The sequence below is a fragment of the Nothobranchius furzeri genome, chromosome 6, assembly GCF_043380555.1.
Source record: "Nothobranchius furzeri strain GRZ-AD chromosome 6, NfurGRZ-RIMD1, whole genome shotgun sequence".
NCBI lineage: Eukaryota > Metazoa > Chordata > Actinopteri > Cyprinodontiformes > Nothobranchiidae > Nothobranchius > Nothobranchius furzeri.
In genome coordinates this window covers 77,718,432-77,742,613 of record NC_091746.1, presented here as the reverse complement: position 1 = coordinate 77,742,613, position 24,182 = coordinate 77,718,432, and the positions used below count along the sequence as shown (strand labels likewise).

Sequence of the window (24,182 nt, the reverse complement as noted above, 5' to 3'; positions counted from 1 at the left end):
AAAGCTGCTGCCAGTGTCACTATGGACACCACACACCAGTGAGAGGAAGGAGCTAACACATGGGATCCTGGGCTTACTGTCCATAAGAAGTAAGCCTGAAACACATAAGGGATCATGAATTAAATTCTTGAACACATTTAATTTTTGGTTTATGCTAGAAAAATGCAGTTGCCAGAAACCTTGAAATTTCACAGACTTATGACTCTGCTTGTTGACTCACAACAACACTTTTTTAGAGTCAAAATTAGATTGTATTTAAAACAGCCATGTAAAAACCTCGCTGCATCACCAATGAGCAAACAGGCCGGCGCCCCAGCGGTGATCTGCCTGAAGCTGCAGCAGGTAGGGTTTTGTCCCAGGTGCTGGTCAGTGAGGTCACAGACCTGTTCTGCATGTGAGCGTAATGGCGCTGTTCAACCCAGACTGCAGGAACCCAGACAATAGGTGAATGTGAGTGCAAGAGTGTTTGGATTGGGACCAATCAGCAGCTCCCGATAGGAAAGTCGTTCACTTTCACACACTTTCTGTTCGCTTTCATGGAGCGATACCATCTCTGTGGCTAACTTCCAAACGCCGGAGCCTGCAACTGAGACAGTTCAACAACAATAAAAATGTGATCCGCCTGCACAAGGAGAGACAGAATGACTGAGAGCTGACGGGAAATGCCTCAAATAGCAGGAAGCACTTTTGATGTCCGGAAAGCAGGTTTCTTGGATAAGCAGTGGTGTGTGATGAAAGCTCTTTTATCACCTCGACACACTGCTGAGCAATGAGGTTTAACGACCTCTACAGTACACTCCACGATTATTGTCTTGCATCAACTACTCCTGCATCCTCTCATCACCATCCTGATCAACTTTACAAATGATAATGTCGTTTTGGGATAGATGTTGCATGTGACTGATGGGAAAAATAAAAATAAAACATACTTTTTGTTTTACAGAGTTCACTTGGCGCACAAATAAAAGCAAATATTAATTTCACTGTACGTGAGCTTTGTTCTAACATATTAAGAGCTTCTGCCTGTTGTTTCCTACAGATGAGACTGAATAGGGATTACACCAGGAAGTTTCTGATTTGGATTGAAGAAAAAAGAAGAAGTGATGATAGAACATTTATCTTCACATCATGAACATAGTTGAGGTTTAAAATATTGTTTTACATGCACATGATGCAGGCATGTGAGAAAAGACTGAGGAGATGGGACGATGGAGACTCTAGTAGGAGGGAACTAGCATTTCAGGAGGCTTCGACCTTTTGACCCACAGTCATGAAAAAGGGCAAAGGTCACGGTGGGGGAAGGGTGAGCCGACAGCTGAAGAATAGAGGCTTTGACACAGCTTTAAAGATTGGTATAGGTCCTTTTATTGAGGCAGTGGGTGTCTTAAAATGAAAGAACACCACGGCGGTATCATTTGACAAACATGTTTGTTTACGCTCTGCCATCTTGTTATTTTACAGTAGAGTTGAGTCAGGGTGTAGATGCTATCAGCTTCTGGAGAGGCAGAAAGGCTCAATTTGATGGTTAAATCATTACACCCCCCCCCCCCCCACACACACCCCCCACACACACACACACTCACACACCACATCTGAGTGACCACAACTGGCATAGTTTGTATGTTTCTATTTACAGGTATGCCTCACCTGGTGCACCATATATATATATATATATACTTAAACTTAAAATATTAACTATTGTTAAGCATTAATAGGCATCTACAATTTATAAGCTTGACCCTCTCACATTCCAGTCAGAACTGAAAAACCTCCTCGATTGAGAAGCAAAACGTCATCAAGAAAGTCCAGTTGCCTTCAGTCAAACCCCTTTGGATTACCATGACCTGGATGACTGAGAACCTTCACCGGTATATACATATATGTACACATATTCACACTTGTACATACTACATACGTACATGTCCCAGAGACAAACATTTTTTCACTATACAACTTTAATGAAATAAATCATTGTCCCAAGTTTACTTTCATGAATAATTCACCCCAAAACAACCATCTAGAAATGTCAATAATACTAAATCTTCTCCAGGTCCATCCTACTCCGTAACAAGGACCAGGAAGGGTCAGTTTTCCTAGAAATCGGCCCGGTGTGACTCACCAGCTGTCCATCAAGCAGCTTTCCTCCAGATTCTCTTGTTTTATGGAGGTGGACAGCAGTGAGCAGAGAAGCCTTCCCATTAATAACAACTAACTGCTTAGTTGTTCCGGGCTTCTCAACAAACTGAAAGGGACGAGGCAGGAGCCTAGGGATCGATTGGATAAGGAGACACTGATGGAGAACGTAGAAGCGGGCAGCTCTTCTAATCTACTGCTGCTATAGGGGAGAATGTACTGTGTGTGTTTATAATCATCAGAAACAAAAGCATCTGAAGTTCAGCAGTAAGAACACTTTCATAAAACATAGCAATAACTTCACCCACATTTATATTTTCTAGCTCAAATTAGATAAAAACGTATCATTTCCGTCGGCGTTTTAGATTTTTTAAATTCATTTCTGCTTTTGAGGATTTCTAGTTAAAATGTTATGTACTTTTTGGAGCTTTGCTGCCCTCTTGTGGAGTAATTTATACTTCTTTGAATGATTTTAAAGCTTGTCTGATGTTGCAGCCTTTTAAACGAGTAAATCGTTATTTGTTGTTTCTAATTAGTTTGTTTATTGCATCTTCTCAAATGATCCGTCTTCTAAATTAAAAATCTAGGATTTATTACGCAGATGCAAAACAAGCCAGTAGTCGTTTTTTTTTCAAATATCTATTAAAACTTTATTAATTCTAAAGTCAAACACGTTTTTGTGAAAAACAAACATGAGCAAAAACCATTAAAACACGAGATTTTAAAATATTCACCAAACCCTCAGAAACCAAACTTCAAATATATAACAACATAATCATGTTAAAAAGGCATACATGATTTATAAAGTACATAAAAGGAAAAAATAACACACTCTAGAATTAGTTTAAACAAACCAATGCGAGACAGATTCTCACATTCTCCATTAGTTACAACTTTTTATATTTAAAACTTAAAACAAACCTGAAAACAACTTTGTGTTGAAAGTACTTTCAGTTATTAAATCCTCTGAATATTGTCCTAATTATTTCTGTCAGTCTGTTGGATTCCTGATCAAGCCAAAGTCCCACGTGTCTGTAAGACGAAATAAAGACATTTATTTGCTTATCAAATGAAATTAAGCATCCCAAAACACGTGGAGAAGTATTTCTAACTCACCATGGGCTTCATTTCTTTTCCATCTCCGTCAGCTGGCTTGTATTGACCCATTTTTTTACTGTTCTCAACAAACTCCTGCAGAAAAGGGCAGAATAATTGAAGACATTTATAATGGTTTCTAAATCCATACATTTCTTATTTAAGGGAGATCAAAGTTTAGTTTTTCTTAAATCTAAATAAAAAGTTCACTTAAAGTAGCTTTCCGGAGTTTTCTACTTTCAGAAATTATGTATGGGTTTTCAGAAAGCCGTAAAAGTGATTATCTTATCATGTACTGTGATATAACGTAAGCAGTACGCTGTTTTTTTTTTCATTTGCTAAGCACGCCCCCTGCCCCGCAGAGCTCCATGCAATAGGAAACTGAGCTCCAACCAGAACTAACCAATAGCGTTAAACTACCGCTGGGATGCTTTAAATTTAAGGAAGTACCTCGACTGATGCAGTTGATGAACTTTTCACGGACAAGAAAGTCTTTAAAATATAAATAAATAAATAAACACAGCATGACATGAGAACAATACTTGTAAAAAGCGTGTTTTAGTTCTGTTTGTCGGCTACAGAAGCACATTTATAATCAAGAAACGTGAAGTCGCCATCTTAAAATAACTGAGCGACAGACTTTTTGTGTGATATGCTTGTCAGCCACTAGATGGAGCCATCTTATAAAAGAAATACTCCGGCAAGAGACTAAATTCTCATCATGAATCCAGGAGACAAAGCGTCTCACCATCAAGGCCTTGTCCATGTAGTACTCGTGTCCAGGGCTGCCATCGTTATACTTCGTGTCCACCGCGAAGCAGAGAAAGAGGACATCGACCACGTTCTCGAACACTGACAGGAAGCAGTGAGCCACGAGGAAGGCAAACAAACAGACGATGATGAGAGGCAGCACCCACACGGTGTACTCCCTCTGGTAATTCAGAGCCAGGATGCCGGCGAAAGCGGTGCAGGACACGATAAGAATCTGAAAACGAGAACACAAAGCTTGTTGGATCATCGAGCCGAGCGTGGCCACAGGGACAGAACAAACATATCCACGGCCACTTGGTGGCAGCATGTGACGCATGTTTTCGTTTTTCAGAGCATCGTTCCATAACGGGTTGTGGCAGATTTTCCTACTTTAAATGTTATAAATGACTCAGAGGCCATCACACCAAAGGAAAACCGCTGATACCTTTCCCAGGAAGAGGACAAAGTCGCCCACTGTGTTGATGGCTGCTACTCGGAGCGCGTTCTCCACCAGGATCACAAACGCATCGGCTGCTGAGGAGCAGAAATTGGTGCCGTTGATGGCCGTCGCGGTATAAGCGTTCTGCAATAAATCATCATTTTTATCATAAACACCAACTTTATTCCTTCTTTTATTAAATGAACTATTTTACTCCAACATTACCTGGTTCAAGTAGGCTAGACACTTCTCAAGACACCACAAGCAGCAGACGCAGGCTTTCAGCATGCAGCGAGCGCAGGCGTTTTCCTGGAACACGGAGAGACCCACAAGCATTAGGAATCCTACCAGCTCTCCTTAGAACAGTTTTGGGATTGATGACGTCGGGCTCACTTTTCCCTTCAGCTGGGTGTGGATGTATGTTAGGATGAGACGAGGGATCTTAACAAGCGTGATGATGAAGGACCCCTTTGCGATGGTGCCCAGGTGGTAGCGGACGGTACGGATCATAGCAGAGATGATTGGAGTTACGGGCAGCTGGGACTTGTTTCTTACGTTACAGAGAGATGGCATTAAAATCATATGTGATGTCATTAAATGAAGGCGGGCATTATGCCGGGGACACACCGGCCGTGGAAGCGTCGCGAAGCGAATCGCTCACGACCTTCGGCCGCTCCTCAGTTCAGATCAGACGCGCTCCAGTCGAGGCGCGCCTCGGCTCAGCTGTAGTTTTTCTTTTAAACACTTGGTGTCCTCCATTTCCTCTCTGCCTTTTCTCAGCTCTTTTCCTCTACGTTTGAGTGTTTGTGCATGTGTGTGTGTGTGTGTGTGTGTGTGTGTGTGAACCTATGGTATGAACCAGTTGTTTCTGCCAGGTGAATCTCTTGGAACCCGCTCCAATTCTGCAGCTGTATCCTAGCAGTTTCTTCCGAAATGGGAACGTAAATAACCGTGTTTTTCGGGGGTCGTACAGCTCCTTGTGTTTCTCAACTTCCATAATTAATTTAAAGTCATCCATCTTAACTGCTTGCCTCAGACTTTCTGCCTCTCTGTCCTGTTTGCTCCGGAAAAAAAGACACCCAAAACCACACCCCCTTCACGTGGTCACACACGCACACAAGTTCGATGTGTGTGTGTGTGTGTTTGTGTGGTTTTTCTGCAGTGTCTGATTACGAACACATTTGACTATTGCGGAATTTTATTTTGAAATGCTTTATTTTGTTAAATTTACCGGCCTGCTCCATGTCTAGGTTTGACTTCCTGCCAGAATTGACGCGATTCACCCGCGGCTCGTGAAAAAAATAGAGCAGAAGCCGAAATGATCGCTGCACGGCGCGAGGCTATTCGCTGCACTTCGGCGGCCCATGTGGTCTATGGAATAGCTTAACAAGGGCGCCGAATGAAGGCGGTCCCATTTTTGCGGCGCTTCCGCAGCCAGTGTGTCCCCGGCGTTATACTTCCATGTGTCTGGTACCTTGTGAAGTAATAAGTGACCACGGCTCCAGCAATGGTCATCTGCTGGAAGGCGAGAATGAACTCACTGATCCAGATGAGGCCGACGGCGTGATACCAGACCATGTACTGAAGAGGGCCCTGCATTTCATAATGAACCATGTTGGTGGAGTTTGAAACCGGTGTCCCTGTAAGAAAACACATCATGGCTCCAGTCAACTCAGATGTTTCTAAAGTTATGACATCATCCAGGGATTCCCTCACCGTTTAAAGAGAGAAGGTAATCATCCTGTGCGTAAACTTATGATTTTGACAACATTAAAATGTTAAATGGCCAGTATTGAAATCACACCTTCTAGAGTTATACAACCCCCCAAGGCACTTTACAATACAATCAGTCATTCACACACATTCACACGCTGGTGGTGATGAGCATTGTAGCTACAACTGCTCTGGGGAACACTGACAGGAGTGAGGCTGCTGAGCACAGGTGCCACCGGTCCCTCCGACTGCCACCAGCAGGCAAGGCGGGTTGAGTGTCTGGCCAAAGGACAGGACCGACAGAGTGGGCTCAAACCTGCAACCTTTCCATTTATGGGGTGGGCACTTAACTCCTCTGCTACCGTCGCCCTAACCAGGTTTCAAATTACGGGGGAGCCCGGCTCACCCGAATGGGTGTCCCTGATGCGCTGCAGAGCGCATCACCCATCTGGTGCTCCAGTGCCACACTGGTGCGGCCGGCACGCAGCCTGCCATCTTTGCAGTAGGTAGATCCCTTTAATCTGCTTAGTTCAAAATTAGTTCAGGAGGTGAAAATATAGGAAGCCAGGCAGCAGTTTTTCTGTAGGATTGAGAAAGGATGCAGGAAGAAAAGAGACAGACGGGACAGAAAAATAGTCCAATAAAGAACAAAGTGTTTGGAAAAGGAAAATGTAGATAAGATTTATTCCACTGCATGTTTTTAACTTTATAAAGCAATAATCTATAAGCATGTACTCTTTATCTATTTGATACAGTTCAGATCAGTCCCACACCCAGGGCCGTTTCAAGGCATTTCAGGGACCAGGGCAAGAATAAATTTTATTACTGGATTGATTAAAAATAGGCTCCAGGCCAGAGCTTTAAAGGGGCCATTTCATGGATAATCCACATTTTGGAGCCTTTTACCATGTGATGTTATTCACTCATAGGGCTGGGCTATGAATTGAAAATTTATCATTACCAAAATTTCTGATTTTAACTGGAATCATTTTCCCATGTCGATAAATTTAGGAATCAAAGAAATGGAAAGACGTGTATGGGTTGGCGACATTCATGTCCCGTTAAGAAGCTGTACCACCTCAAGTCACATGATAACGGGACTCAACTTAATACATGTGACAGCCCCATCTAGTGGCCAACTTTTCTCTCTCTCTCTCTCTCTCTCTCTCTCTCTCTCTCTCTCTCTCTCTCTCTCTCTCTCTCTCTCTCTCTCTCTCTCTCTCTCTCTCTCTCTCTCTCTCTCTCTCTCTCTCTCTCTCTCTCTCTCTCTCTCTCTCTCTCTCTCTCTCTCTCTCTCTCTCTCTCTCTCTCTCTCTCTCTCTCTCTCTCTCTCTCTCTCTCTCTCTCTCTCTCTCTCTCTCTCTCTCTCTCTCTCTCTCTCTCTCTCTCTCTCTCTCTCTCTCTCTCTCTCTCTCTCTCTCTCTCTCTCTCTCTCTCTCTCTCTCTCTCTCTCTCTCTCTCTCTCTCTCTCTCTCTCTCTCTCTCTCTCTCTCTCTCTCTCTCTCTCTCTCTCTCTCTCTCTCTCTCTCTCTCTCTCTCTCTCTCTCTCTCTCTCTCTCTCTCTCTCTCTCTCTCTCTCTCTCTCTCTCTCTCTCTCTCTCTCTCGGCTGCATTCATGCAGCTGCAAATTTTAAGTTTTACTTTGAAAATCCTGTAAACTAATGTCATCATCAGGCCCAGCTCCTCCCCAGCACAGGACATGTGGCTTAGACGACTGGTGTCATTTAACAGACTTGGTAGTCTAGTGGTCAAAGCACCAGGTTGGCATGTAGTTTTGCACTGATTCACATCCCGATCTCAGAGGCAACGTATCTTATTTTTCAGCTACACCTGCCAGTGTTGTGCTTTCAATGTTTTATCGGTAAACTGTTTAGAATATGAGGACTAATCTGTTTTTTACTTGCTACAATAGCCATACAGTAACCAACATGCCTTAAGCCTGGGTCATGCTTCTCCGTCAGCTCTGCAAGGGACAGACACGAACGGATTGACGGAAGCGTCTTGCTCTCATACTTCTCCGCCTCCTGGAGAGTGTTGCAAAGCAATTCCCCGGCAGGACAACAGAGGGCGTATCGCTGTTCTGTGGTATCCTGTCATGTATCCTGTCCAAAATAGTGTGTTTATATTGTGGGGTTTTTTTTGTATATAAGAGACTTTTTAACACAGACAAATTTGTCTCTCATCCTCCTCCACCTCTTCGTGCGCTCGCCACCTCCAAACCCACGTTTCCTGTCATTTCCGTCCACAAATAAAACGCTTGCTGCACATCTTTTCACTCCTCCAGTCACGCGGGAATTAAACGTTCATATTTTTAGAATTTTTTCGAGAGGTATTCTTCAAGCTTCTCCGTGTCTGCCGCTTGTTATCCTCAGCTCTCTTTATGTTTTTGAGGGCGCAATGGCGGCGGTGTAAACGACAGCGGCGTCCTGACCAATCACAAGCTTGCGTTGTCCGTCTCGACTGACGGATGTTTGGAAAAGAGAGCTCGACTCCGTCCGTCCTTGCGGAGCTCTCCTGCAGGCACGCAAGGACGTTGCGTGTCTCCGCACTGACGCAGACGGAGAAGCATGAATCAGGCTTAAGACGCTGTTGTAGGCACAATTTATTGGAGCGGGCATGGGCGGAAATTCGCTGAAACAAACCGTCTAACTTCTGGGTATAAATTCAGGCTGACAAAAATAACTCGCATTTATGATAAATGACGTCTCAATAGTGCCAACAGTAATATTTTATCTTATACTCTGCCTACCTTTGCTCTCAAACGTTTAAAATAGCATGATGGGGAACCTTTCAAATTAAAGTTTGAACCAGCCCATTTAATCCGAACTCTTATTTTGATTCTCAGCAAAAAGAAACTAACTCACAAGCCGAGTTAATGAAGTTGAATCTTAACCAGTTCTTACACAAGGCCCGCCAAGTTGAACATCCTTCAAAGTAAACCCAAATTGTAGCACCATCCCTCTGCCCTTTACTCTTACCCATCTTTGTGCACCAATTGAGCATTCTTGGCTTGGAGCAGCCAAGCAGTAAGTTAAGCTAGAGCAGGACGATATTAGCCAACACACTAAATTGCTATAAGGTTACGTAGCCTGGGCGGAAGTAGCGAGTGGAGTTTCTAAATACATCTTCCTTGAACGACTTTTTTCAGGATCGTCTTCCCAGCCTTCAAGAGCAAGCTGTAAACACAATTAAAAATAAACAAAATGATGCTATTAAAAACACCACCGCACAAAGACTTTGTCACTTTGTCTCTCATGCTGGCCTTGTGCTTTAATTACAATTTTCAAATCTCCAGTAGAAAAGAGAAGTGGGAGATGAAGAGGGAAGTGGTTCTTTATCTGCATTCATCACATCACGAGGCTGGCACAGCATTCCAGATGTGGGAGTTCCGTCACGCCACAGAGGCCAGACGAAAAAGCCACAAACTTTGAATTGTTTGGGAGGATTTTTTTTTTTTTTTTGGAGCAAATGCAAATCAGAAAAGCCTTCCACATTGTGGAGAAAACCAAACATTCACAGTTCTCAGGATGGGTTGCTCCTCACCTGAGGTCCCCAGGAAGAGCAGCACAGCTATCCAGTAAACCCAGAAGAGCATGAGGCACAGGAAAGTCCAGAAAGGCTGCAGGACCAGGAAGGGCAGGTGGATAAACACTTTACCCGCCACGTGGAACAGGGAGATGGTAAGAGCCACACGCTTTCTCATGAAAAACATCACCAGCAGGAGGATCACCTACAAAGGTGACACAACAAATCTTCGTTTCTTTAGTCTGACAGTTACTGGTTTCCTTTTACATAAACAAGCCCCAAAAAAAGCCCGGTGAATGGACGCATACCGTGAAAATGGTTGCACCAATCGAATACACCAGCAACGCCTTGACATTGTCAGAAGCCACCTCTTTCCCAAACACGGATGTGGTGTTACTGTTGAGAGCGTTCCTGTGGTCGGCGTAGAGCCACCAGAGGACACCCGTCCCACCTGTAACAGGTCACATATGGGCGTGGTTCAAAGAGAACCCAAACACGACGCCGTTTTGGATCAGTGTCATGCAAATAAACATGTAAATAGTTTACCTACGGAGCCGATGATTACAAGGATGGTGAGAATCCATACCAGTATTGTGGAGATGTAGCGAATAACAACCATCATGATCAAGGACAAAACTGGATTAAGGAAGAAAAAATATACGAGTGTATTTAAAGAGCATCCAATGGAAAAATGTCCATTTAATTTGTTCACAACCATTTTATTTTAGTCTTAATAACAAAATACTAACTGTAGACCTATTGCTGTACCAGTAACGTTTACATTTCTAAGGGTGATCCACAAATGAAGATTCTATTTGATTGTGAATCCCAAAAATCAAACCAGGAAGAGATAAAAGAAAGGCGAAACCATTGTGGGATTAGTTCTGTCTGATGGGAAAACTCGGATCAGACCTCAGGTTGATGCCCGTGGGCGAAACTTCAGTGTCTGTAACCACTCAGACATTTCCTGTTTTCTTTCTAGTTTTTACTCAACTGACAAAAATAGCTTCCCTTCCAACTGTTTCCTTCCTACAAAACAGTGTTCAGCAGAAAACCTAATCCACCAGTGGAGGTTTCTTTGGATTAAAGATAATTTATTAACGACTGAAATACCCACTGATGCTGATGTAATAAAAGTGTAATACCTAAAGCCAGGAGACAGAGACCCATGATGATTTCCTTGCTGGTCACCACTCCAGCAACGACTCGCCTCAGCGCAGTGTTGTCACTAACAAATGTGATGAAGGCTTGAGCAAATTCGACATAGCAGCCAAGGTCTGCAGGAATACAGCGGTGGAACACTGGGATGGCCTTACTGGAAAACAGGAACAGAAGCCTTGATGCAGAATATTATAATTATGGTAGAATACAATTAGGGATGTACCGTTCCGATATCGGAAGTAATTCCATATCGGCCCAAAAACAGTGCATGGGATTATATCGGACGGCATCAAAAATCTCCGATATAAGCACTCCTTTAAGGTTCACATTTTTGCAACCAATGGTTGAGAAAAAAAATTATTTTTTTCATACTTACTGTTATTGGCTCTTGTTCTCCGATTGAGTAATATCACTTGAACAAAGCCTTTCATACATTCCACACTATGAAATAGGTAAAAGTATGTATGATTTGTGCTTGATATCAGATTGACATCACAATCTGTCAGTACTGAAGGCTGCAATATCGGTATCGCATCGGAAGTGAAAAAGTTGTATCGGGACATCCCTAACTACAGTAAGGTACTGTGAAAAGGTATTTGCCCCAAAACCTAATAAATGGTTCCAGCACCTCTGGCGGCAACAACTAATATCCATTTTTTAGGGATACTCAATACTGTCTTTTTACCGATATCCGAGATTGCCTGACTCTTAATTTCTGATACCGATATAAACCAATACCGATACACGCTGGGTCCCCCTCACAAAAAAAGAAAAACTAAAACATTTTAGGTTACTAACAGCACACATCTCCTTTCATAAAAAAAGGGGCAACTACTCGTCTCCAGCAGCAGCTGAGTCTCAATCTCTCCAAGCGTGATGCTAAGATGTGTGTAATGTATGTTTTCTTTTTCTGTATATTAGAATTACAGCAAATCTTGGGTGAAGATTCTTGTTTTTGTTTTACTCATTTGCTAGCTGTCTAACTACACATAGCTACGTGCTGTGTGGACAGCATTTGTTCACTACACAGGACACATTTCTACTTCACAAGCTGTGCCAAATAAACGAAGATATCTCAAAAACCTTACCTCTGATCGGTCATATTTTGACGTTTTGAGGGGGGGAGGGGAGAGTAGCTGAAGAGTTTGATGTACAATGGTGTGTAAAATTTGTGTCATAAAAAAACTGAAAACCGATACCAGTATTTTTCGATAAGAAATTTTAATGCAGATATCAGCCGATATTAATGGTAGACAGATAACATCGAACAGCTCCACATTTTTTCATAACTGGTAATGAGTCGCTCATTTCCCTGTGGAGGGCGTTTGTTCCACTGGCCTTTACGGAATTGTTGAATTCAGCCACATCGGAGGGTTTTCCAGCATGAAAAACCTTTTATGGGCATTTGAACTCATTCACTGCCAGCCGTTTCCTGATCAGAACATCCCCTGACTGCCAGCATTTTGTGAATTGTGAGCAGCAGAAGCTTTTCCCTTTTGCGCCTCTTTTTTCACAGCAACGGCCCAAAAAGACCTCCTAATACATGGAATTTTCTGCTTCCTGATCACGTGACATGTGACACACCCACATGAATCAAGATCAGCTTTAGAGCCGCCATGTTTGTTCTCACAGTGCGGGGGCTCGTTCCGACGGCCGCCCAGTAAAAAAAATGCAATTGATGACTTTAGTCATCAAAGGCAGCGCCAGCGAGTCAGCAATGTTGTTCGTAAATGAGTTAAGGGTTCCATCAGTTACAGCAAGTGGGTCTGGTCCTGCAGCAGCAAAGCAGCCCCGTACCATCACACTACCACCACCATGTCTGACTGTTGGTAGGTCCGTCTGAATAATGGCTTATAATCAGGACACACATTTCAGAAAGTTCCACGTTTGTCTAGTAAGTCCAGAGAATATTTTCTAAAAGCCTTAGGGATCGCCCAGTATGAGACCAGTCTTTATGTTGTTTATGAGGTCATTTCTGCCCCCATGTCTCTCTTAATCATGACCTCTGACATCAACCTGAACCAACTGATGCCTGCAGAGCTTTAGATGTTTTCTGGGTTCTTATGGTCTTCCATTTCTTTAGACATGACAGGACATGATCTTTTGTGTTTTGAGATCTTTTAGCCTACTTTATGTTGTCAGGTTATTTTGAAGATATATATTAAGTCTACAGGTCTGGCACTAATCAGGCCTGGGTGAGGCTGGTGAAACTAAACTAAGAGTTCTAAATATTGTCATTAATGATGGCTAATTTCTGATTTAATGAGATGGGAAATCTAGCCAAATAGTTCTTTTTAATAGCATTTTCCCTTATCGGGTTAAAGCCTCAACTGAAAACTTCCTTTTGAATTTAGTCAGGTTATCTGTGTCTGAAAATGAAATTTGTGTATTTAAAAGATTTAAGGAACATTAAAAAAGCAAAAACAGAAGAATTTTATAAGAGGGCCAGCACTTTTCACAGCACTCCATAAATGTAACATTCAGATATGTGTTTATTAATAACATAAGAGACTGTTTCTTTTCATCTTTTCTAGGAATTGGTTGCGAAAAACATAACTCAAAAAAGTGACTCAGAAAACAAGCTTAAAATAAAAAATAATGTTTGCATGAATAATAGCCATTATTTTGACCAAACCCTTGTTTCTCCAGCTGTATATGCTGAATAATTTACTGATCCATTGAGAAAAAAGAAAAGAAAAAGAAGAAGAAAAAAGAAAACCAAAAGCATGAACTTGATTACCTTGGTAGAACAGGGAGTTTTGGACATTTAGTGAGTCGATCAGGACTGGTTGGATATCTTGTGGGAGTAATTTCATAGGAGCAGAGGTTAGAGCCTAGGAACAAAATAAATAAATCACAAGTTGAGCTTCACAAAAATATTTAAAAATGTATGTACAATTAATGTATTACTTATGTGTAATTGGGCAAATACACTGCTCGGCCAAAACTAAAAGTTGTCACCAAAAAGGTCACACACACTAATATTTCGCTGGACCGCATTTAGCTTAGATTACAGCGTACATTCGCTGTGGTGTTGCTTCGATAAGCTTCTGAAGTGTCACAAGATTTATTTCCATCCAGCGTTGTATTAATTTCTCACCAAGACCTTGCATTGGTGATGGTAGAGTCTGACCGCTGCACAAAGTCTTCTCCAGCACATCTCAAAGATTCTTAATGGGGTTAAGGTCTGGACTCTGTGGTGGCCAGTCCATGTGTGAAAATGATGTCTCATGCTCCTTGAACCACTCTTTCACTATTTGAGCCCTATGAATCCTGGAATTGTCATCTTGGAATACACCCGTGCCATCAGGGAAGATGGAATAACCTGCTCATTCAGGATGTTCAGGTAGTCAGCTGACCTCATTCTTGGAGCACATCCTGTTGCTGAACCTAGACCTGACCAACTGCAGCAACCCCAGATCATAACACTGCCCCCACAGGCTTGTAAAAAAGGCACTAGTCATGATGGGTGCATCACTTCATCCAGGGTATCTGCAGGCTTAAGGGAGCCAAATTTAAGACTTTTTAAGACCTTTTTTAAGGCCACTTTGACCAAATTTAAGCTTTTTTTTCAATTAAATTTAATAATTTAATTATAATTTCCAGCTATTGCCTGGAACCGGTGCTAACCACGTTGCGAACGTGGGATTAGCCATCTAGATGCCATTAAACTTGCACTTCCCCATGGCGCAAGCTCCCACTAGCTTAACCAGCTAATGTGCTCATCTAAAAACAGCCCCTTTTCACAACCAACTGAATGTGTACGGTTCCACTTATGCAAATGTCATACACAAAAAATGCTGAACACAAACTAGAAATTCACACACACAAAAAAAAAAAGAAATTAAAGTGTCTTATTAATTGGGTCTTTGGTAATTTAAGACCTTTGGAAACTGTATTTAAGGATTATTTATCATTTTTAAGGATTTTTAAGGCCTTAAATTTGGAAAAGCAAATTTAAGACTTTTTAAGACTTTTTAAGGACCCGCGGATACCCTGTCATCTGCCTCTCTTCTTACCCTGATGCTCCCAACACTCTGGACTCAGATGTTTTTAATAATGTGCAGGACAGTTCTTAATCCAATTGATTTCTGCAATCTCCTTAAATGTTTCCTGTGCTTGATGCACGCCAATGATCTGACCCTTCTCTATCAGACTAACATCTTTTCCACGACCACCAGATATTTCTTTCCACATGGTTAAGTAATAGGAAGCAACTCATTGCACTATTTGGGGTTAAATAAATAAATAAATGAAAGATAATCGCCCATGCAGGAATTGTTCAATAGGAGATAAATCAAGGTGGCAACTCTTTTTTGGGCCGGGCATTGTAAGATCATTGAAAAAGTCGTTGCAACACTAAACCAGTTTGAATATCAATCAATCAGATTCATTTATACAGCAATATGCAGTATTTCCACTTCAGCATTATTCTTACCATTGTTAAGAGCAAAATCTTTCACATCGTAATACGTCTTCAGCTCAGCAGCTGGACACTGAGAGACACACAAGGCGATGGATTTGATCTTCCTGTTGATTAAGTCAAGGTTGCAGGGGTCTAGAAAGAAAACATACCTGAAATCCACAAAATTAGACTTGTGGGTTTATTGCCCGTTTAGGGGCATCGCTACCATGAAATACTAAACAGGAATCACATTTCCCTAGTTTGAAATCTAGCTATATTTGACTTTTACAGTGTCATTTGGGGCCTATTTATCAGAATAGCAAATTAAACTTGTTGACATTTGCTAACCCACTGGACAGACTCTTCTTTGTTGCTAAAGACGCTTGTTATTCAGAGCCTTCATGGGCAATCGGCCCATTAAAAATAACATTCCCCATTGTGTTAGTGAGATTGGCCCTTCTGGCTTTATGCTCATGGAAAGATTAAACCCGAGAGATGTCAAGCACTCATAAAAAACTATTTTATATGACTTTATGCATGTAATTTACTTGAAATTGTGTTAATGAGCTCTAAAATGTATCAAAATAAAAGACTGGATGCATAAAAGAAAAGCTTAGACTAACTTTTTTTCTGTCATGTCTGCACCACTGAGAGGTACTCCTTCGATCTTGGTGTTGTTCCGTCCACATGTGTTGCCGTAGCTGTCATACCCATAGATGAGCCGGGAAGCACCTCCTGTGGCGATGGCAAAACCACATATACACCACTGCAGAACAAACAGATTACAGAAAAAGGTTAAAAGCAGAGAATGGCAACTCAACTTACTATATTTTCTTTTTTATGGTTGACTCTGGTAATCATGGTTTCCCAGTGATGGTGGATCTAAATGGCTTCTCTCATGGAGAAAGCATGTGCTATTTGGAATACGATCACTCACTCAGAGTTGCATGTGAACACTGAACATTAAAGTTTTATTCAACCCCCATTGCCTCCATTAGCCACAGGGAAGACATAGGTGAGAAAAAAAAAGCTATCGGGTTAGGAAACGCCGGTCCCCTCTACGTCACAGGGAAAATTAGCATCCATGGCCCCACCCACTCTGACTTGTGAGAATGGAAAGCTGTGTTGATTTAGCAGTCAGGAGAGAGCAGAGCACGTTTTTTTTCTAGCAGCAGAAGAAGAAAATATCATTTCTATAGCGCCTCTCAAGATAAAAATCACGAGGCGCTTCACTAAAACAAAAACAAAAAATATAAAAATTGTAAAAATAGAAAAAAAATTTTTTTGAAAATGTTTAAAAATATATTTTAAATGAGCAAGAATATGCAATTGCGATTTAAAAGAAAAAATGTTAAGAAAGAGAGAGTGAATATGAAAGAGGGAAATCAGTGGATCCTGAGGAAGGTGGAATAGGTGGGGAGAGCAGAATAAAGAGAGAGGGGTGAAGAAGGTCATACAAAAGCCAGCTTGAACAAGTGAGTCTTCAGCTGCTTTTTAAAGGAGACCACTGAGTCCACTGATCTCAGGCTCAGGGGGAGAGAGTTCCAGAGTCTGGGGGCCACAGCAGCAGATGATCTGTCACCTTTGACCTTTAGCCTGGTGCGCTGCACAACCAGTAGGCTTTGGTCACTGGACCTCAGGGACCTGCTGGGGGTGTAGGGACTAAGAAGATCACCAATGTAAGATGGTGCTTGTCCATGTAAGGCCCTATAGACCAGAACCAGGATCTAGAAATGAACCCTGAAGTTGACTGGCAGCCAGTGAAGCTGGAGGAGAAGCGGGGTGATGTGGGTGTGTTTGGAGGACTTGGTCAGAAGCCGAGCACAGACATTCTGAACCACCTGTAGACGGTTCAGGGAGGTTCTGCTCAGACACGTGAAAAGAGAGTTACAGTAGTCTAAGCGTGAGGAGATGAAGGTGTGGACAACTGTCTCAAGTTCAGAGCGGGACAGAATGGGACTCAGCTTAGCAATGTTCCTGAGATGGAAGAAGGAAGAGTGAACAAGAGAACTGACATTAGAATCCAGGGTAAGAGCTGGGTCAAAGGTCACGCCAAGATTCCTGACGGAAGGTTTGGTGTGGGAAACAAGCTGACCAAGAGAGTCTCTGACTTTGGGAACCAGCTTGTCTGGGGCACAGAAGCTAACTGTTAGCAATAACACCACCACCAAATGGCTAAACATGTTTAAGCTTGTGGTAATTGTGGAGATAACAAATCAATGTTGCATTTTCTACTCAAGAAAGAGGAGCAAATGGAGAAGAGTTGCATTGTTGTTAGCCAATCAAAGGCAAGATGCCATGAATGTTAATTAACAGGACTTGTAATCCTGTCACCCTCCATCATCCCAATTTTTACCCCCTGAAACATAGTAGGAGTCACCGCTCGTCTGGGACAGGTGCTGGATCAAAAAGTGGAATAAACAAAATAAGAATCCGCACACTTCAATCTGCGATGTAGATCATCTAATTCCTGATGAAGGTCTCTGAACAAAAGCTTGACCAATAAACTCCTACATCGCATATTGAAGTGTGCGGATTCTTATTTTGTTTACCCCCTGAAACATAAAAATCAGAGCTTCCCCTTCCCCACAGAAAACGACTCACAAGATATTCATTCATACTAGAGACCATAACAAATTTAATGACAGGACAAACGAATGAGACCTTTACATTTGGCCCTTACCTGGTGCTAGAGGCACAACCATTCAAATAATGCAGTTATGCCATCAGACTGGAGTTTCCTTGTTCAATTAGAAAAGGTTTCTTCAAAGTGTATTTCTGAGACACCACAAGGTCCTAATTTAGACCCCGTTCAATTTGCATTATATGCCACCAGCGTTGTCACCATTAAGTCAGAGTGGGATGTGATAAAATTCAAAATGTATCCACAGGAAAGGTCATTGGAAAGGTTTGTTGTCAGCAAGGAGATCCATCAGCTAGGCATGCTATCATTAAAGCCTAATTCAGCCCACAACCTCTTGCTGTGGTTATTATTATTAACAAAAATAAAATAAACACCCAAAGCTTATGATTTATTGTTTCTGTATATATTTTTTTGCATTAAACAGAAAGCTTTATATGATAAAGTTTGAAAGAAGAGAACTTTATACCTCATAAAGTAAACAACTAAGGCGGTTTTAGAAAGATAATATTAAACAACTAGCCCACGTGCATGCAATCATATGTTAGAGATGATTTTCTTCCCCCTTTTCTCTGATTACAACAAACAGGTTCTACCAGTTCTTACAAATGTCAACACTGAAAAAGAGGATTGTTTTACATTTAATTTGCTTTCAGGGACCCAAAACCATTATTTTTGCAAATCCGTTAATACAAGAAAATAAGACATGCAGAACATAAAATCCACTTTTACCGACAAAGTACCCTTTAACATTTAAAAACACAACAGTACAGAACTACAGAAAGTTGGGAGGACTGTGAAAAGCCACTCCAGACAGAGCTACAGTTGGTTTTATGCTTCCTAACTGTAATAGGAACATCTAAACAAGCCGCTGCAGTTATTCTTAGTGTGACCACATTTGGCATATTATGTGATTAAAATAGCTCTGGTACAACTGCTGCGTTGCTGTAAATCATCTGAGGAAGTTTGAAAGCTGCCATCCAAACTGTGATTTATTTATTTAGACACATATTGGTTCAATAAATCAATAAAAACAACTCGTGTAAACAACAAAGACAGTCAGAAGCAAACTTTTGATGAAAACCAAAAAGGTGTAAATACACATTTTATATGCTGGTGAAGGTTCTCAGTCATCCAGGTCATGGTAATCCAAAAGGGTTCAAATAAAGGCAACTGGACTTCTTTGGTTTCTTGAAGACGTTTTGCTTCTCATCCGAGGAGCTTTGTCAATGGTTATTTAACGAGCAAACGAACAAAAAAAAAAAAAAAACATTTGGACCTAGAAAACTATGACTGGTGTTTAGAGCTCTTTAGTTTCTTATTGAAATGCTGGTTTCCAGTTCTGGCAGAATCGTCTCAGGGGAGAAACATAAGGGGAGGGGTGGGTGTTCTCTGTCCGTTTGCGTTCAAAACCCAGCTTGTTCTGTGAATTTGATAAAGCAGCTGTAATGAACAGTACATTATTTTTTAAGTTTATTTATTTTCTTACATTTTATTAATAGAGTTATTGAAAGTGAATTATAGGTCATTAAAATAATTTACTTTTAAAGTACCACGTAGTCAAACAGAGGGGAGATGATGACCCTTTGAATCAAGAGAAGCTTAAAATTCCCACAGTGACAGCAGTTACCTAATTAGTTAGCCCCACCAGCATCAACAGCTTTAAAAACAGCTGATGTGTTTTTAGTTTCAACAGTAGTCCCTGTGGACACGATCAAACAAACAGCAAACAATAGGGAGTCTAAAGGTGGATTTATGCTTGACGCGTCCGCGAGGTTCGCACGGCAAAATTGCGTCATTTTAACAGCCACGCCCCTCCACCGCGCCTCCACACGACCCAAACTTTCCACACCGCGCACCTAGGAAATTTTCTAACCACGCCGAAGGTCGGACGCAGAAAAACATGGCGGACTGGCAAGAACTAGTATGGCAGAGGTTCGTAAATACAGACATTTGTATGATTCAGCTCTCAAAGATCACCGTGATCAGCATGTTGTTAATAATTCTTGGAGAGAAATAGCTCGCACTGTCATAAAAGATGAGGACGCCGTTAAAAAAATGCTGGAATGCCATGTTGTAAACAACAGTAATTTCTACTTCTACTATGGTGTAGTGTTGGATGCATGCCGTAGAGCTCCATGCTGCCCCCTACAGTTTGGGAGAATATTGGCTCACCGCAGAGACGAGCCGCACGAACCATAAACGCTGCAAGTTGTGAAGCGCGTTCCATCCGCGAGCCGCATCACCAAGCGGAAAGTAAATGCGTCAAGCATAAACCAAGCTTAAGTCACTTCCGCATCACGGGTCCTTGTAAGAATGAAAAAATTAATGCAAGTCAATGGGGCTAAAAACGCTATTTTCTAATTCCACTTGTTTTGTGCCATGGATTTCACATATGATGTCCGTGAATATTAAAGAAACATTTTTATACCAAGTACGTGCTTATTTTCGAACGAGGGACGACAATATTTTAGGTTTTGTGTGAAAATAAGTCCAGGACTACAAATGTGCTTCACTAAAGTGACGTCATCGAACCAGACACGAAGAAAACTGAAGGAAAATGGCTGAAGGTTCGGCACACTTCCCACAGGAGGAAAGAACCACCATAAATCTGGTCATTTGGTAAGTAGAAGCTACTTTGGGGAGAGGAGATTATGTGGTGACGTCACATATGCGACGTGCTGATTTCTAGTTTGTAGTCATGCTAACTACGAACTTTTACAAGCGAATAAATCTCAAAGTACGTGACTGGCATGGTCGAAACACGCATCATTACTTTTCATTTAAATTGCAGTACAACACATGTGCGACCCAGGGCGTAAGGTAAAGCGGACTAGAAACTAACGTTTTTAGCCCCGTTGACTTGCATTCATTTTTTCGTTCTTCCGGAGATCCATGATGCGGAAGGGACTTCGGCTCCCTATAGTCACGACGGTAATACGGGGTCCATGGCCAAAAATAGTCACGGCGGGACATCCTAGATTTGTTAAAACATATGCAACAGAAAATTCCCTAAAAATCCATTCAGCTATATTTCTACATGTTTTCAGCTACATGTATAATTGTTATTTTGACAAACTAGTTACGTGTAGTTTAACAAACAGCATGTTGTGAATCAGTTGTGACATCCACTAGATGACTTCATGTCAAAGAAATGGCTCAACTGGTAATCCTCCTTACATACGGAGTACTCAGGTTCCAAACCAGACAGGGACATACGAGTTTTCCATTCAGATGGCATTCGGAAATTCATTTTTATTCCATTAATAATAATTTATTACAGTAATGATATATTTTATTTTACAATAATAAAGTAATGAGAAGCCTAAATTTTAATTATTAAATGTCTAAATGAGACAACGTCACGGCCAGTAAAGACGTCGGTTCAACATTCATTTTGGAAGTATTTTTCAACCAGCCGCCAGGCTTGTACAGTGCTGGGGGAAGCCCTGCCCTTTATGCACAAAACTGGCAGAAATCACCCAAAGACATGGTAATTGCCACGTGAGTGAATGACTGAAGCTTGAGCAAGTTGTTGTTGTTTTTTCCAGGCACGCATGGTAAACATCATTTGAGTTACTGTGATTGCCTGCAGGCCAAATATGGTAGCCAGTGCCAGCTGGGCACTACCCGTGTCCTCCAGTCAGCTCTAAATATTCTACCGGATAGTCCTCCCTCTTTCAGACGGTTTTTGCTGCAGAGACTCCAGACTGAAGCGTGTAGACTGGACACGGGGCGGGGCTCCACAGAGATCTGGCTACTGCCAGGTTAGAGTTGTCACAATATCAGAAGAAATAAAAATAAAAAAAGACTCCAGATCCTGTTGTGTTCTGCCACTCAGCTCCAGCAGACTTCTTCAGACTGATTCAGGTGCTTCTGCCAAGAGTACGACCCACAAGGCATTTATTCATACTCAAAACCACTGTCCATATCTTTAAGAGATATAATAAATTTAAAAAAAATTTATTTGGTAAAAAATACATTTGAGACACTTTGTCTTGTACCTGCAACCGTTTAAAGCTCCTTTTACACAACATGGTCATCCTTTGATTAAAATGGTGCATTTATAATGTGACTTTTAGCTGTTTGGATTTGGGGGGGGGGGGGGGGGGGTCACTTCAAATAATTTTGGGAATTTTTGACTTTCTGGTCAGCGAACATTTCAATTGCCTCGTCTTGATGTATGAAAGGACTCGTGAGTAGCTGGACTTGAGCGTTTCCATCATAAAAGACCCGTGAGGAGGAACTAACATGCAGCTAAACTGATCTAGTCTCAAAGAAATATTTCAATAGAAACAAAGATGAAAGGTTGTGAATTATTAAAAGGAAATAGATGAAATCAGGCAAACCAAACTCTCTCTCTCTCTCTCTCTCTCTCTCTCTCTCTCTCTCTCTCTCTCTCTCTCTCTCTCTCTCTCTCTCTCTCTCTCTCTCTCTCTCTCTCTCTCTCTCTCTCTCTCACACACACAAAAAAAAAAACTGATCACTTTAACTACTCACCATCCCGATGCAGAACAGGCTGAATATAATGAGCCATAATATATCCGTGCAGCTGCGGTCCTCCAGAGGTTTCCACTCACGTTTACCCTGCCGAGACATGAGAAACAGGAGCTATTAGCTTGTTTTGGTCCCACTAGCCTCCCTGCTGCTACAAAGTCTGCAGACAAACAAGCAACTGAGTTGTTCAAAACAAAGAGAAGCTGCTGCTGCTGCCAAGACGTGACGTTATGCAGCCCACGGTCATGTTGAACCCTCTGAAATAAGACTTTTAGATCTCTAAAGAGTTGTCCGACTTACCTCCGAGCTGCCACAACACCCCATCGGAACAAACTTCTGGAAACACAACTTTAAATGTCTTCTTCGTCAGAAGTTTTGTGCTTTCAGTTTTTTGTGTTTGTTTTGTTTTCTCCCTCTAGCCACCCCTCGGCATCGTGCGCGGACAGAAATACAGATATTTACGTCGCGTTTGTGTCTTTTATTACCGCCTTTTTCTTTAGAGTTTAGGTAAACGCGGAAGAGAAGTTACATCTAAACAAGCCCCGCCCACATCGACAGCGTGGGAGGGGGTGGGGTCATAAAATCTTGAAAATAATCCCCGAAAATTCCAAATGTGTGGGATTTGTTTACGGAAATAACTTAGATCCCATTTAAGAGTCCATAAGAAAAAACACGACAACAAGATCACATCTTTTAAAATTGAGTTATATGGAAAGTTGATTAGCGTCTGACTTATTGTGGATGGATCTTTGAATGGCCTCAGTACGGAGAAACAGAGATTAGTTCAGATCAAGGATGTTTGTTGAATTCTGTTAAATGTAGTATTGTTTTATTGATTATGTAAACGTTAATCTGATGTTGAATTTTATTTCTGGGTAAACTGATTTGGTCCTGTGTGTGGGACTACGTTGTCTTCCAGTAACCCAGAGTGTGAACATGTGAACAGGAAGTCAGCTAATTTAGACCTAGTCCACACGTAGCCGGGTTTTTTTAAAAACGAATATCCGCCCCTCCAAAAACTTGCATCCACACCACCGCGTTTTAAAAACAAACTCTGTCCACACGTACCCGGATAAATACGTTGTTAAGGACATGCCAGACCTGTAGGCGGCAGTACTTCCCCCGTTCTTAACCTCGTCCTTCATCTGTGGTCTTCCGTAAGGAGCAGTAATTCCGCTTGCAAAAACAAACAAGCAAAAAGCGCTTGGACAATTGATAAAGCGAGCGCAGCTCTGAGGGTATCCATGATGTCGGCTAGTGTAAACACAGGTCGCACACGTGATGTCAGCATTTTTTGTCGCGGAAAGTGACGTTGCGGACCTTAAAACTCCGGTTTTGTCCGTCCACACGCAGACACCCAAAACGGAGAAAACGCAGATCTTCACTTTGGCCGGAGTTTTTAAAAAGATCCTTTTTCGTGTGAAAAAACTCCGTTTTTGTGTGGATGACAGGCCAAAACGTAGAAAAATATCTACGTTTTGGCAGATCCCCGGCTACGTGTGGACAGGGCCTTAGATGGATAAAGCCTATTTATATTTCTTCATCTATATTGGTGTGGAGACATGCATCAACATCCGTTGTGGTAATGGCTCTCCAACAAGCTCCCAAGAACGGACAGCGTACAGCCCACTTTTCTAACTTATCTGTCAAAAGCAGTGAGACCGCACACCTGTGACTGGTCAGAGTGCCGCTTCCTTTAACCCTCTCAGGCTCAAAATAAGTTTTGATGAAAGGACAAACAACTAAGTCCTTCAGGGGAACTTCTGACTTAAAAATGCTCATGAAATACTTATGTGGAGTAACCAGGTAGGAAGGTTTTAACT

At 41.8% G+C, this 24,182-nt stretch overlaps 1 protein-coding gene across 1 annotated transcript; it reads right to left on the bottom strand.

Moving 5' to 3' along the window:
- Window positions 1–2,756: 2,756 nt before the first annotated feature.
- Window positions 2,757–22,913, bottom strand: slc44a1a (solute carrier family 44 member 1a). The gene is made up of 16 exons (XM_015943619.3): window positions 22,660–22,913; window positions 22,363–22,449; window positions 15,845–15,987; window positions 15,255–15,391; window positions 13,557–13,650; window positions 10,801–10,970; window positions 10,202–10,291; window positions 9,964–10,106; window positions 9,674–9,860; window positions 5,892–6,057; window positions 4,811–4,967; window positions 4,643–4,726; window positions 4,424–4,561; window positions 3,977–4,213; window positions 3,250–3,324; window positions 2,757–3,165 (listed from the first exon to the last, which is right to left on the bottom strand). Exons 1-16 carry the CDS (start codon window positions 22,681–22,683, stop codon window positions 3,145–3,147), a joined length of 1,953 nt encoding a protein of 650 aa, XP_015799105.3. The 5' UTR covers window positions 22,684–22,913; the 3' UTR covers window positions 2,757–3,144.
- Between the last annotated feature and the right edge of the window lie 1,269 nt (window positions 22,914–24,182).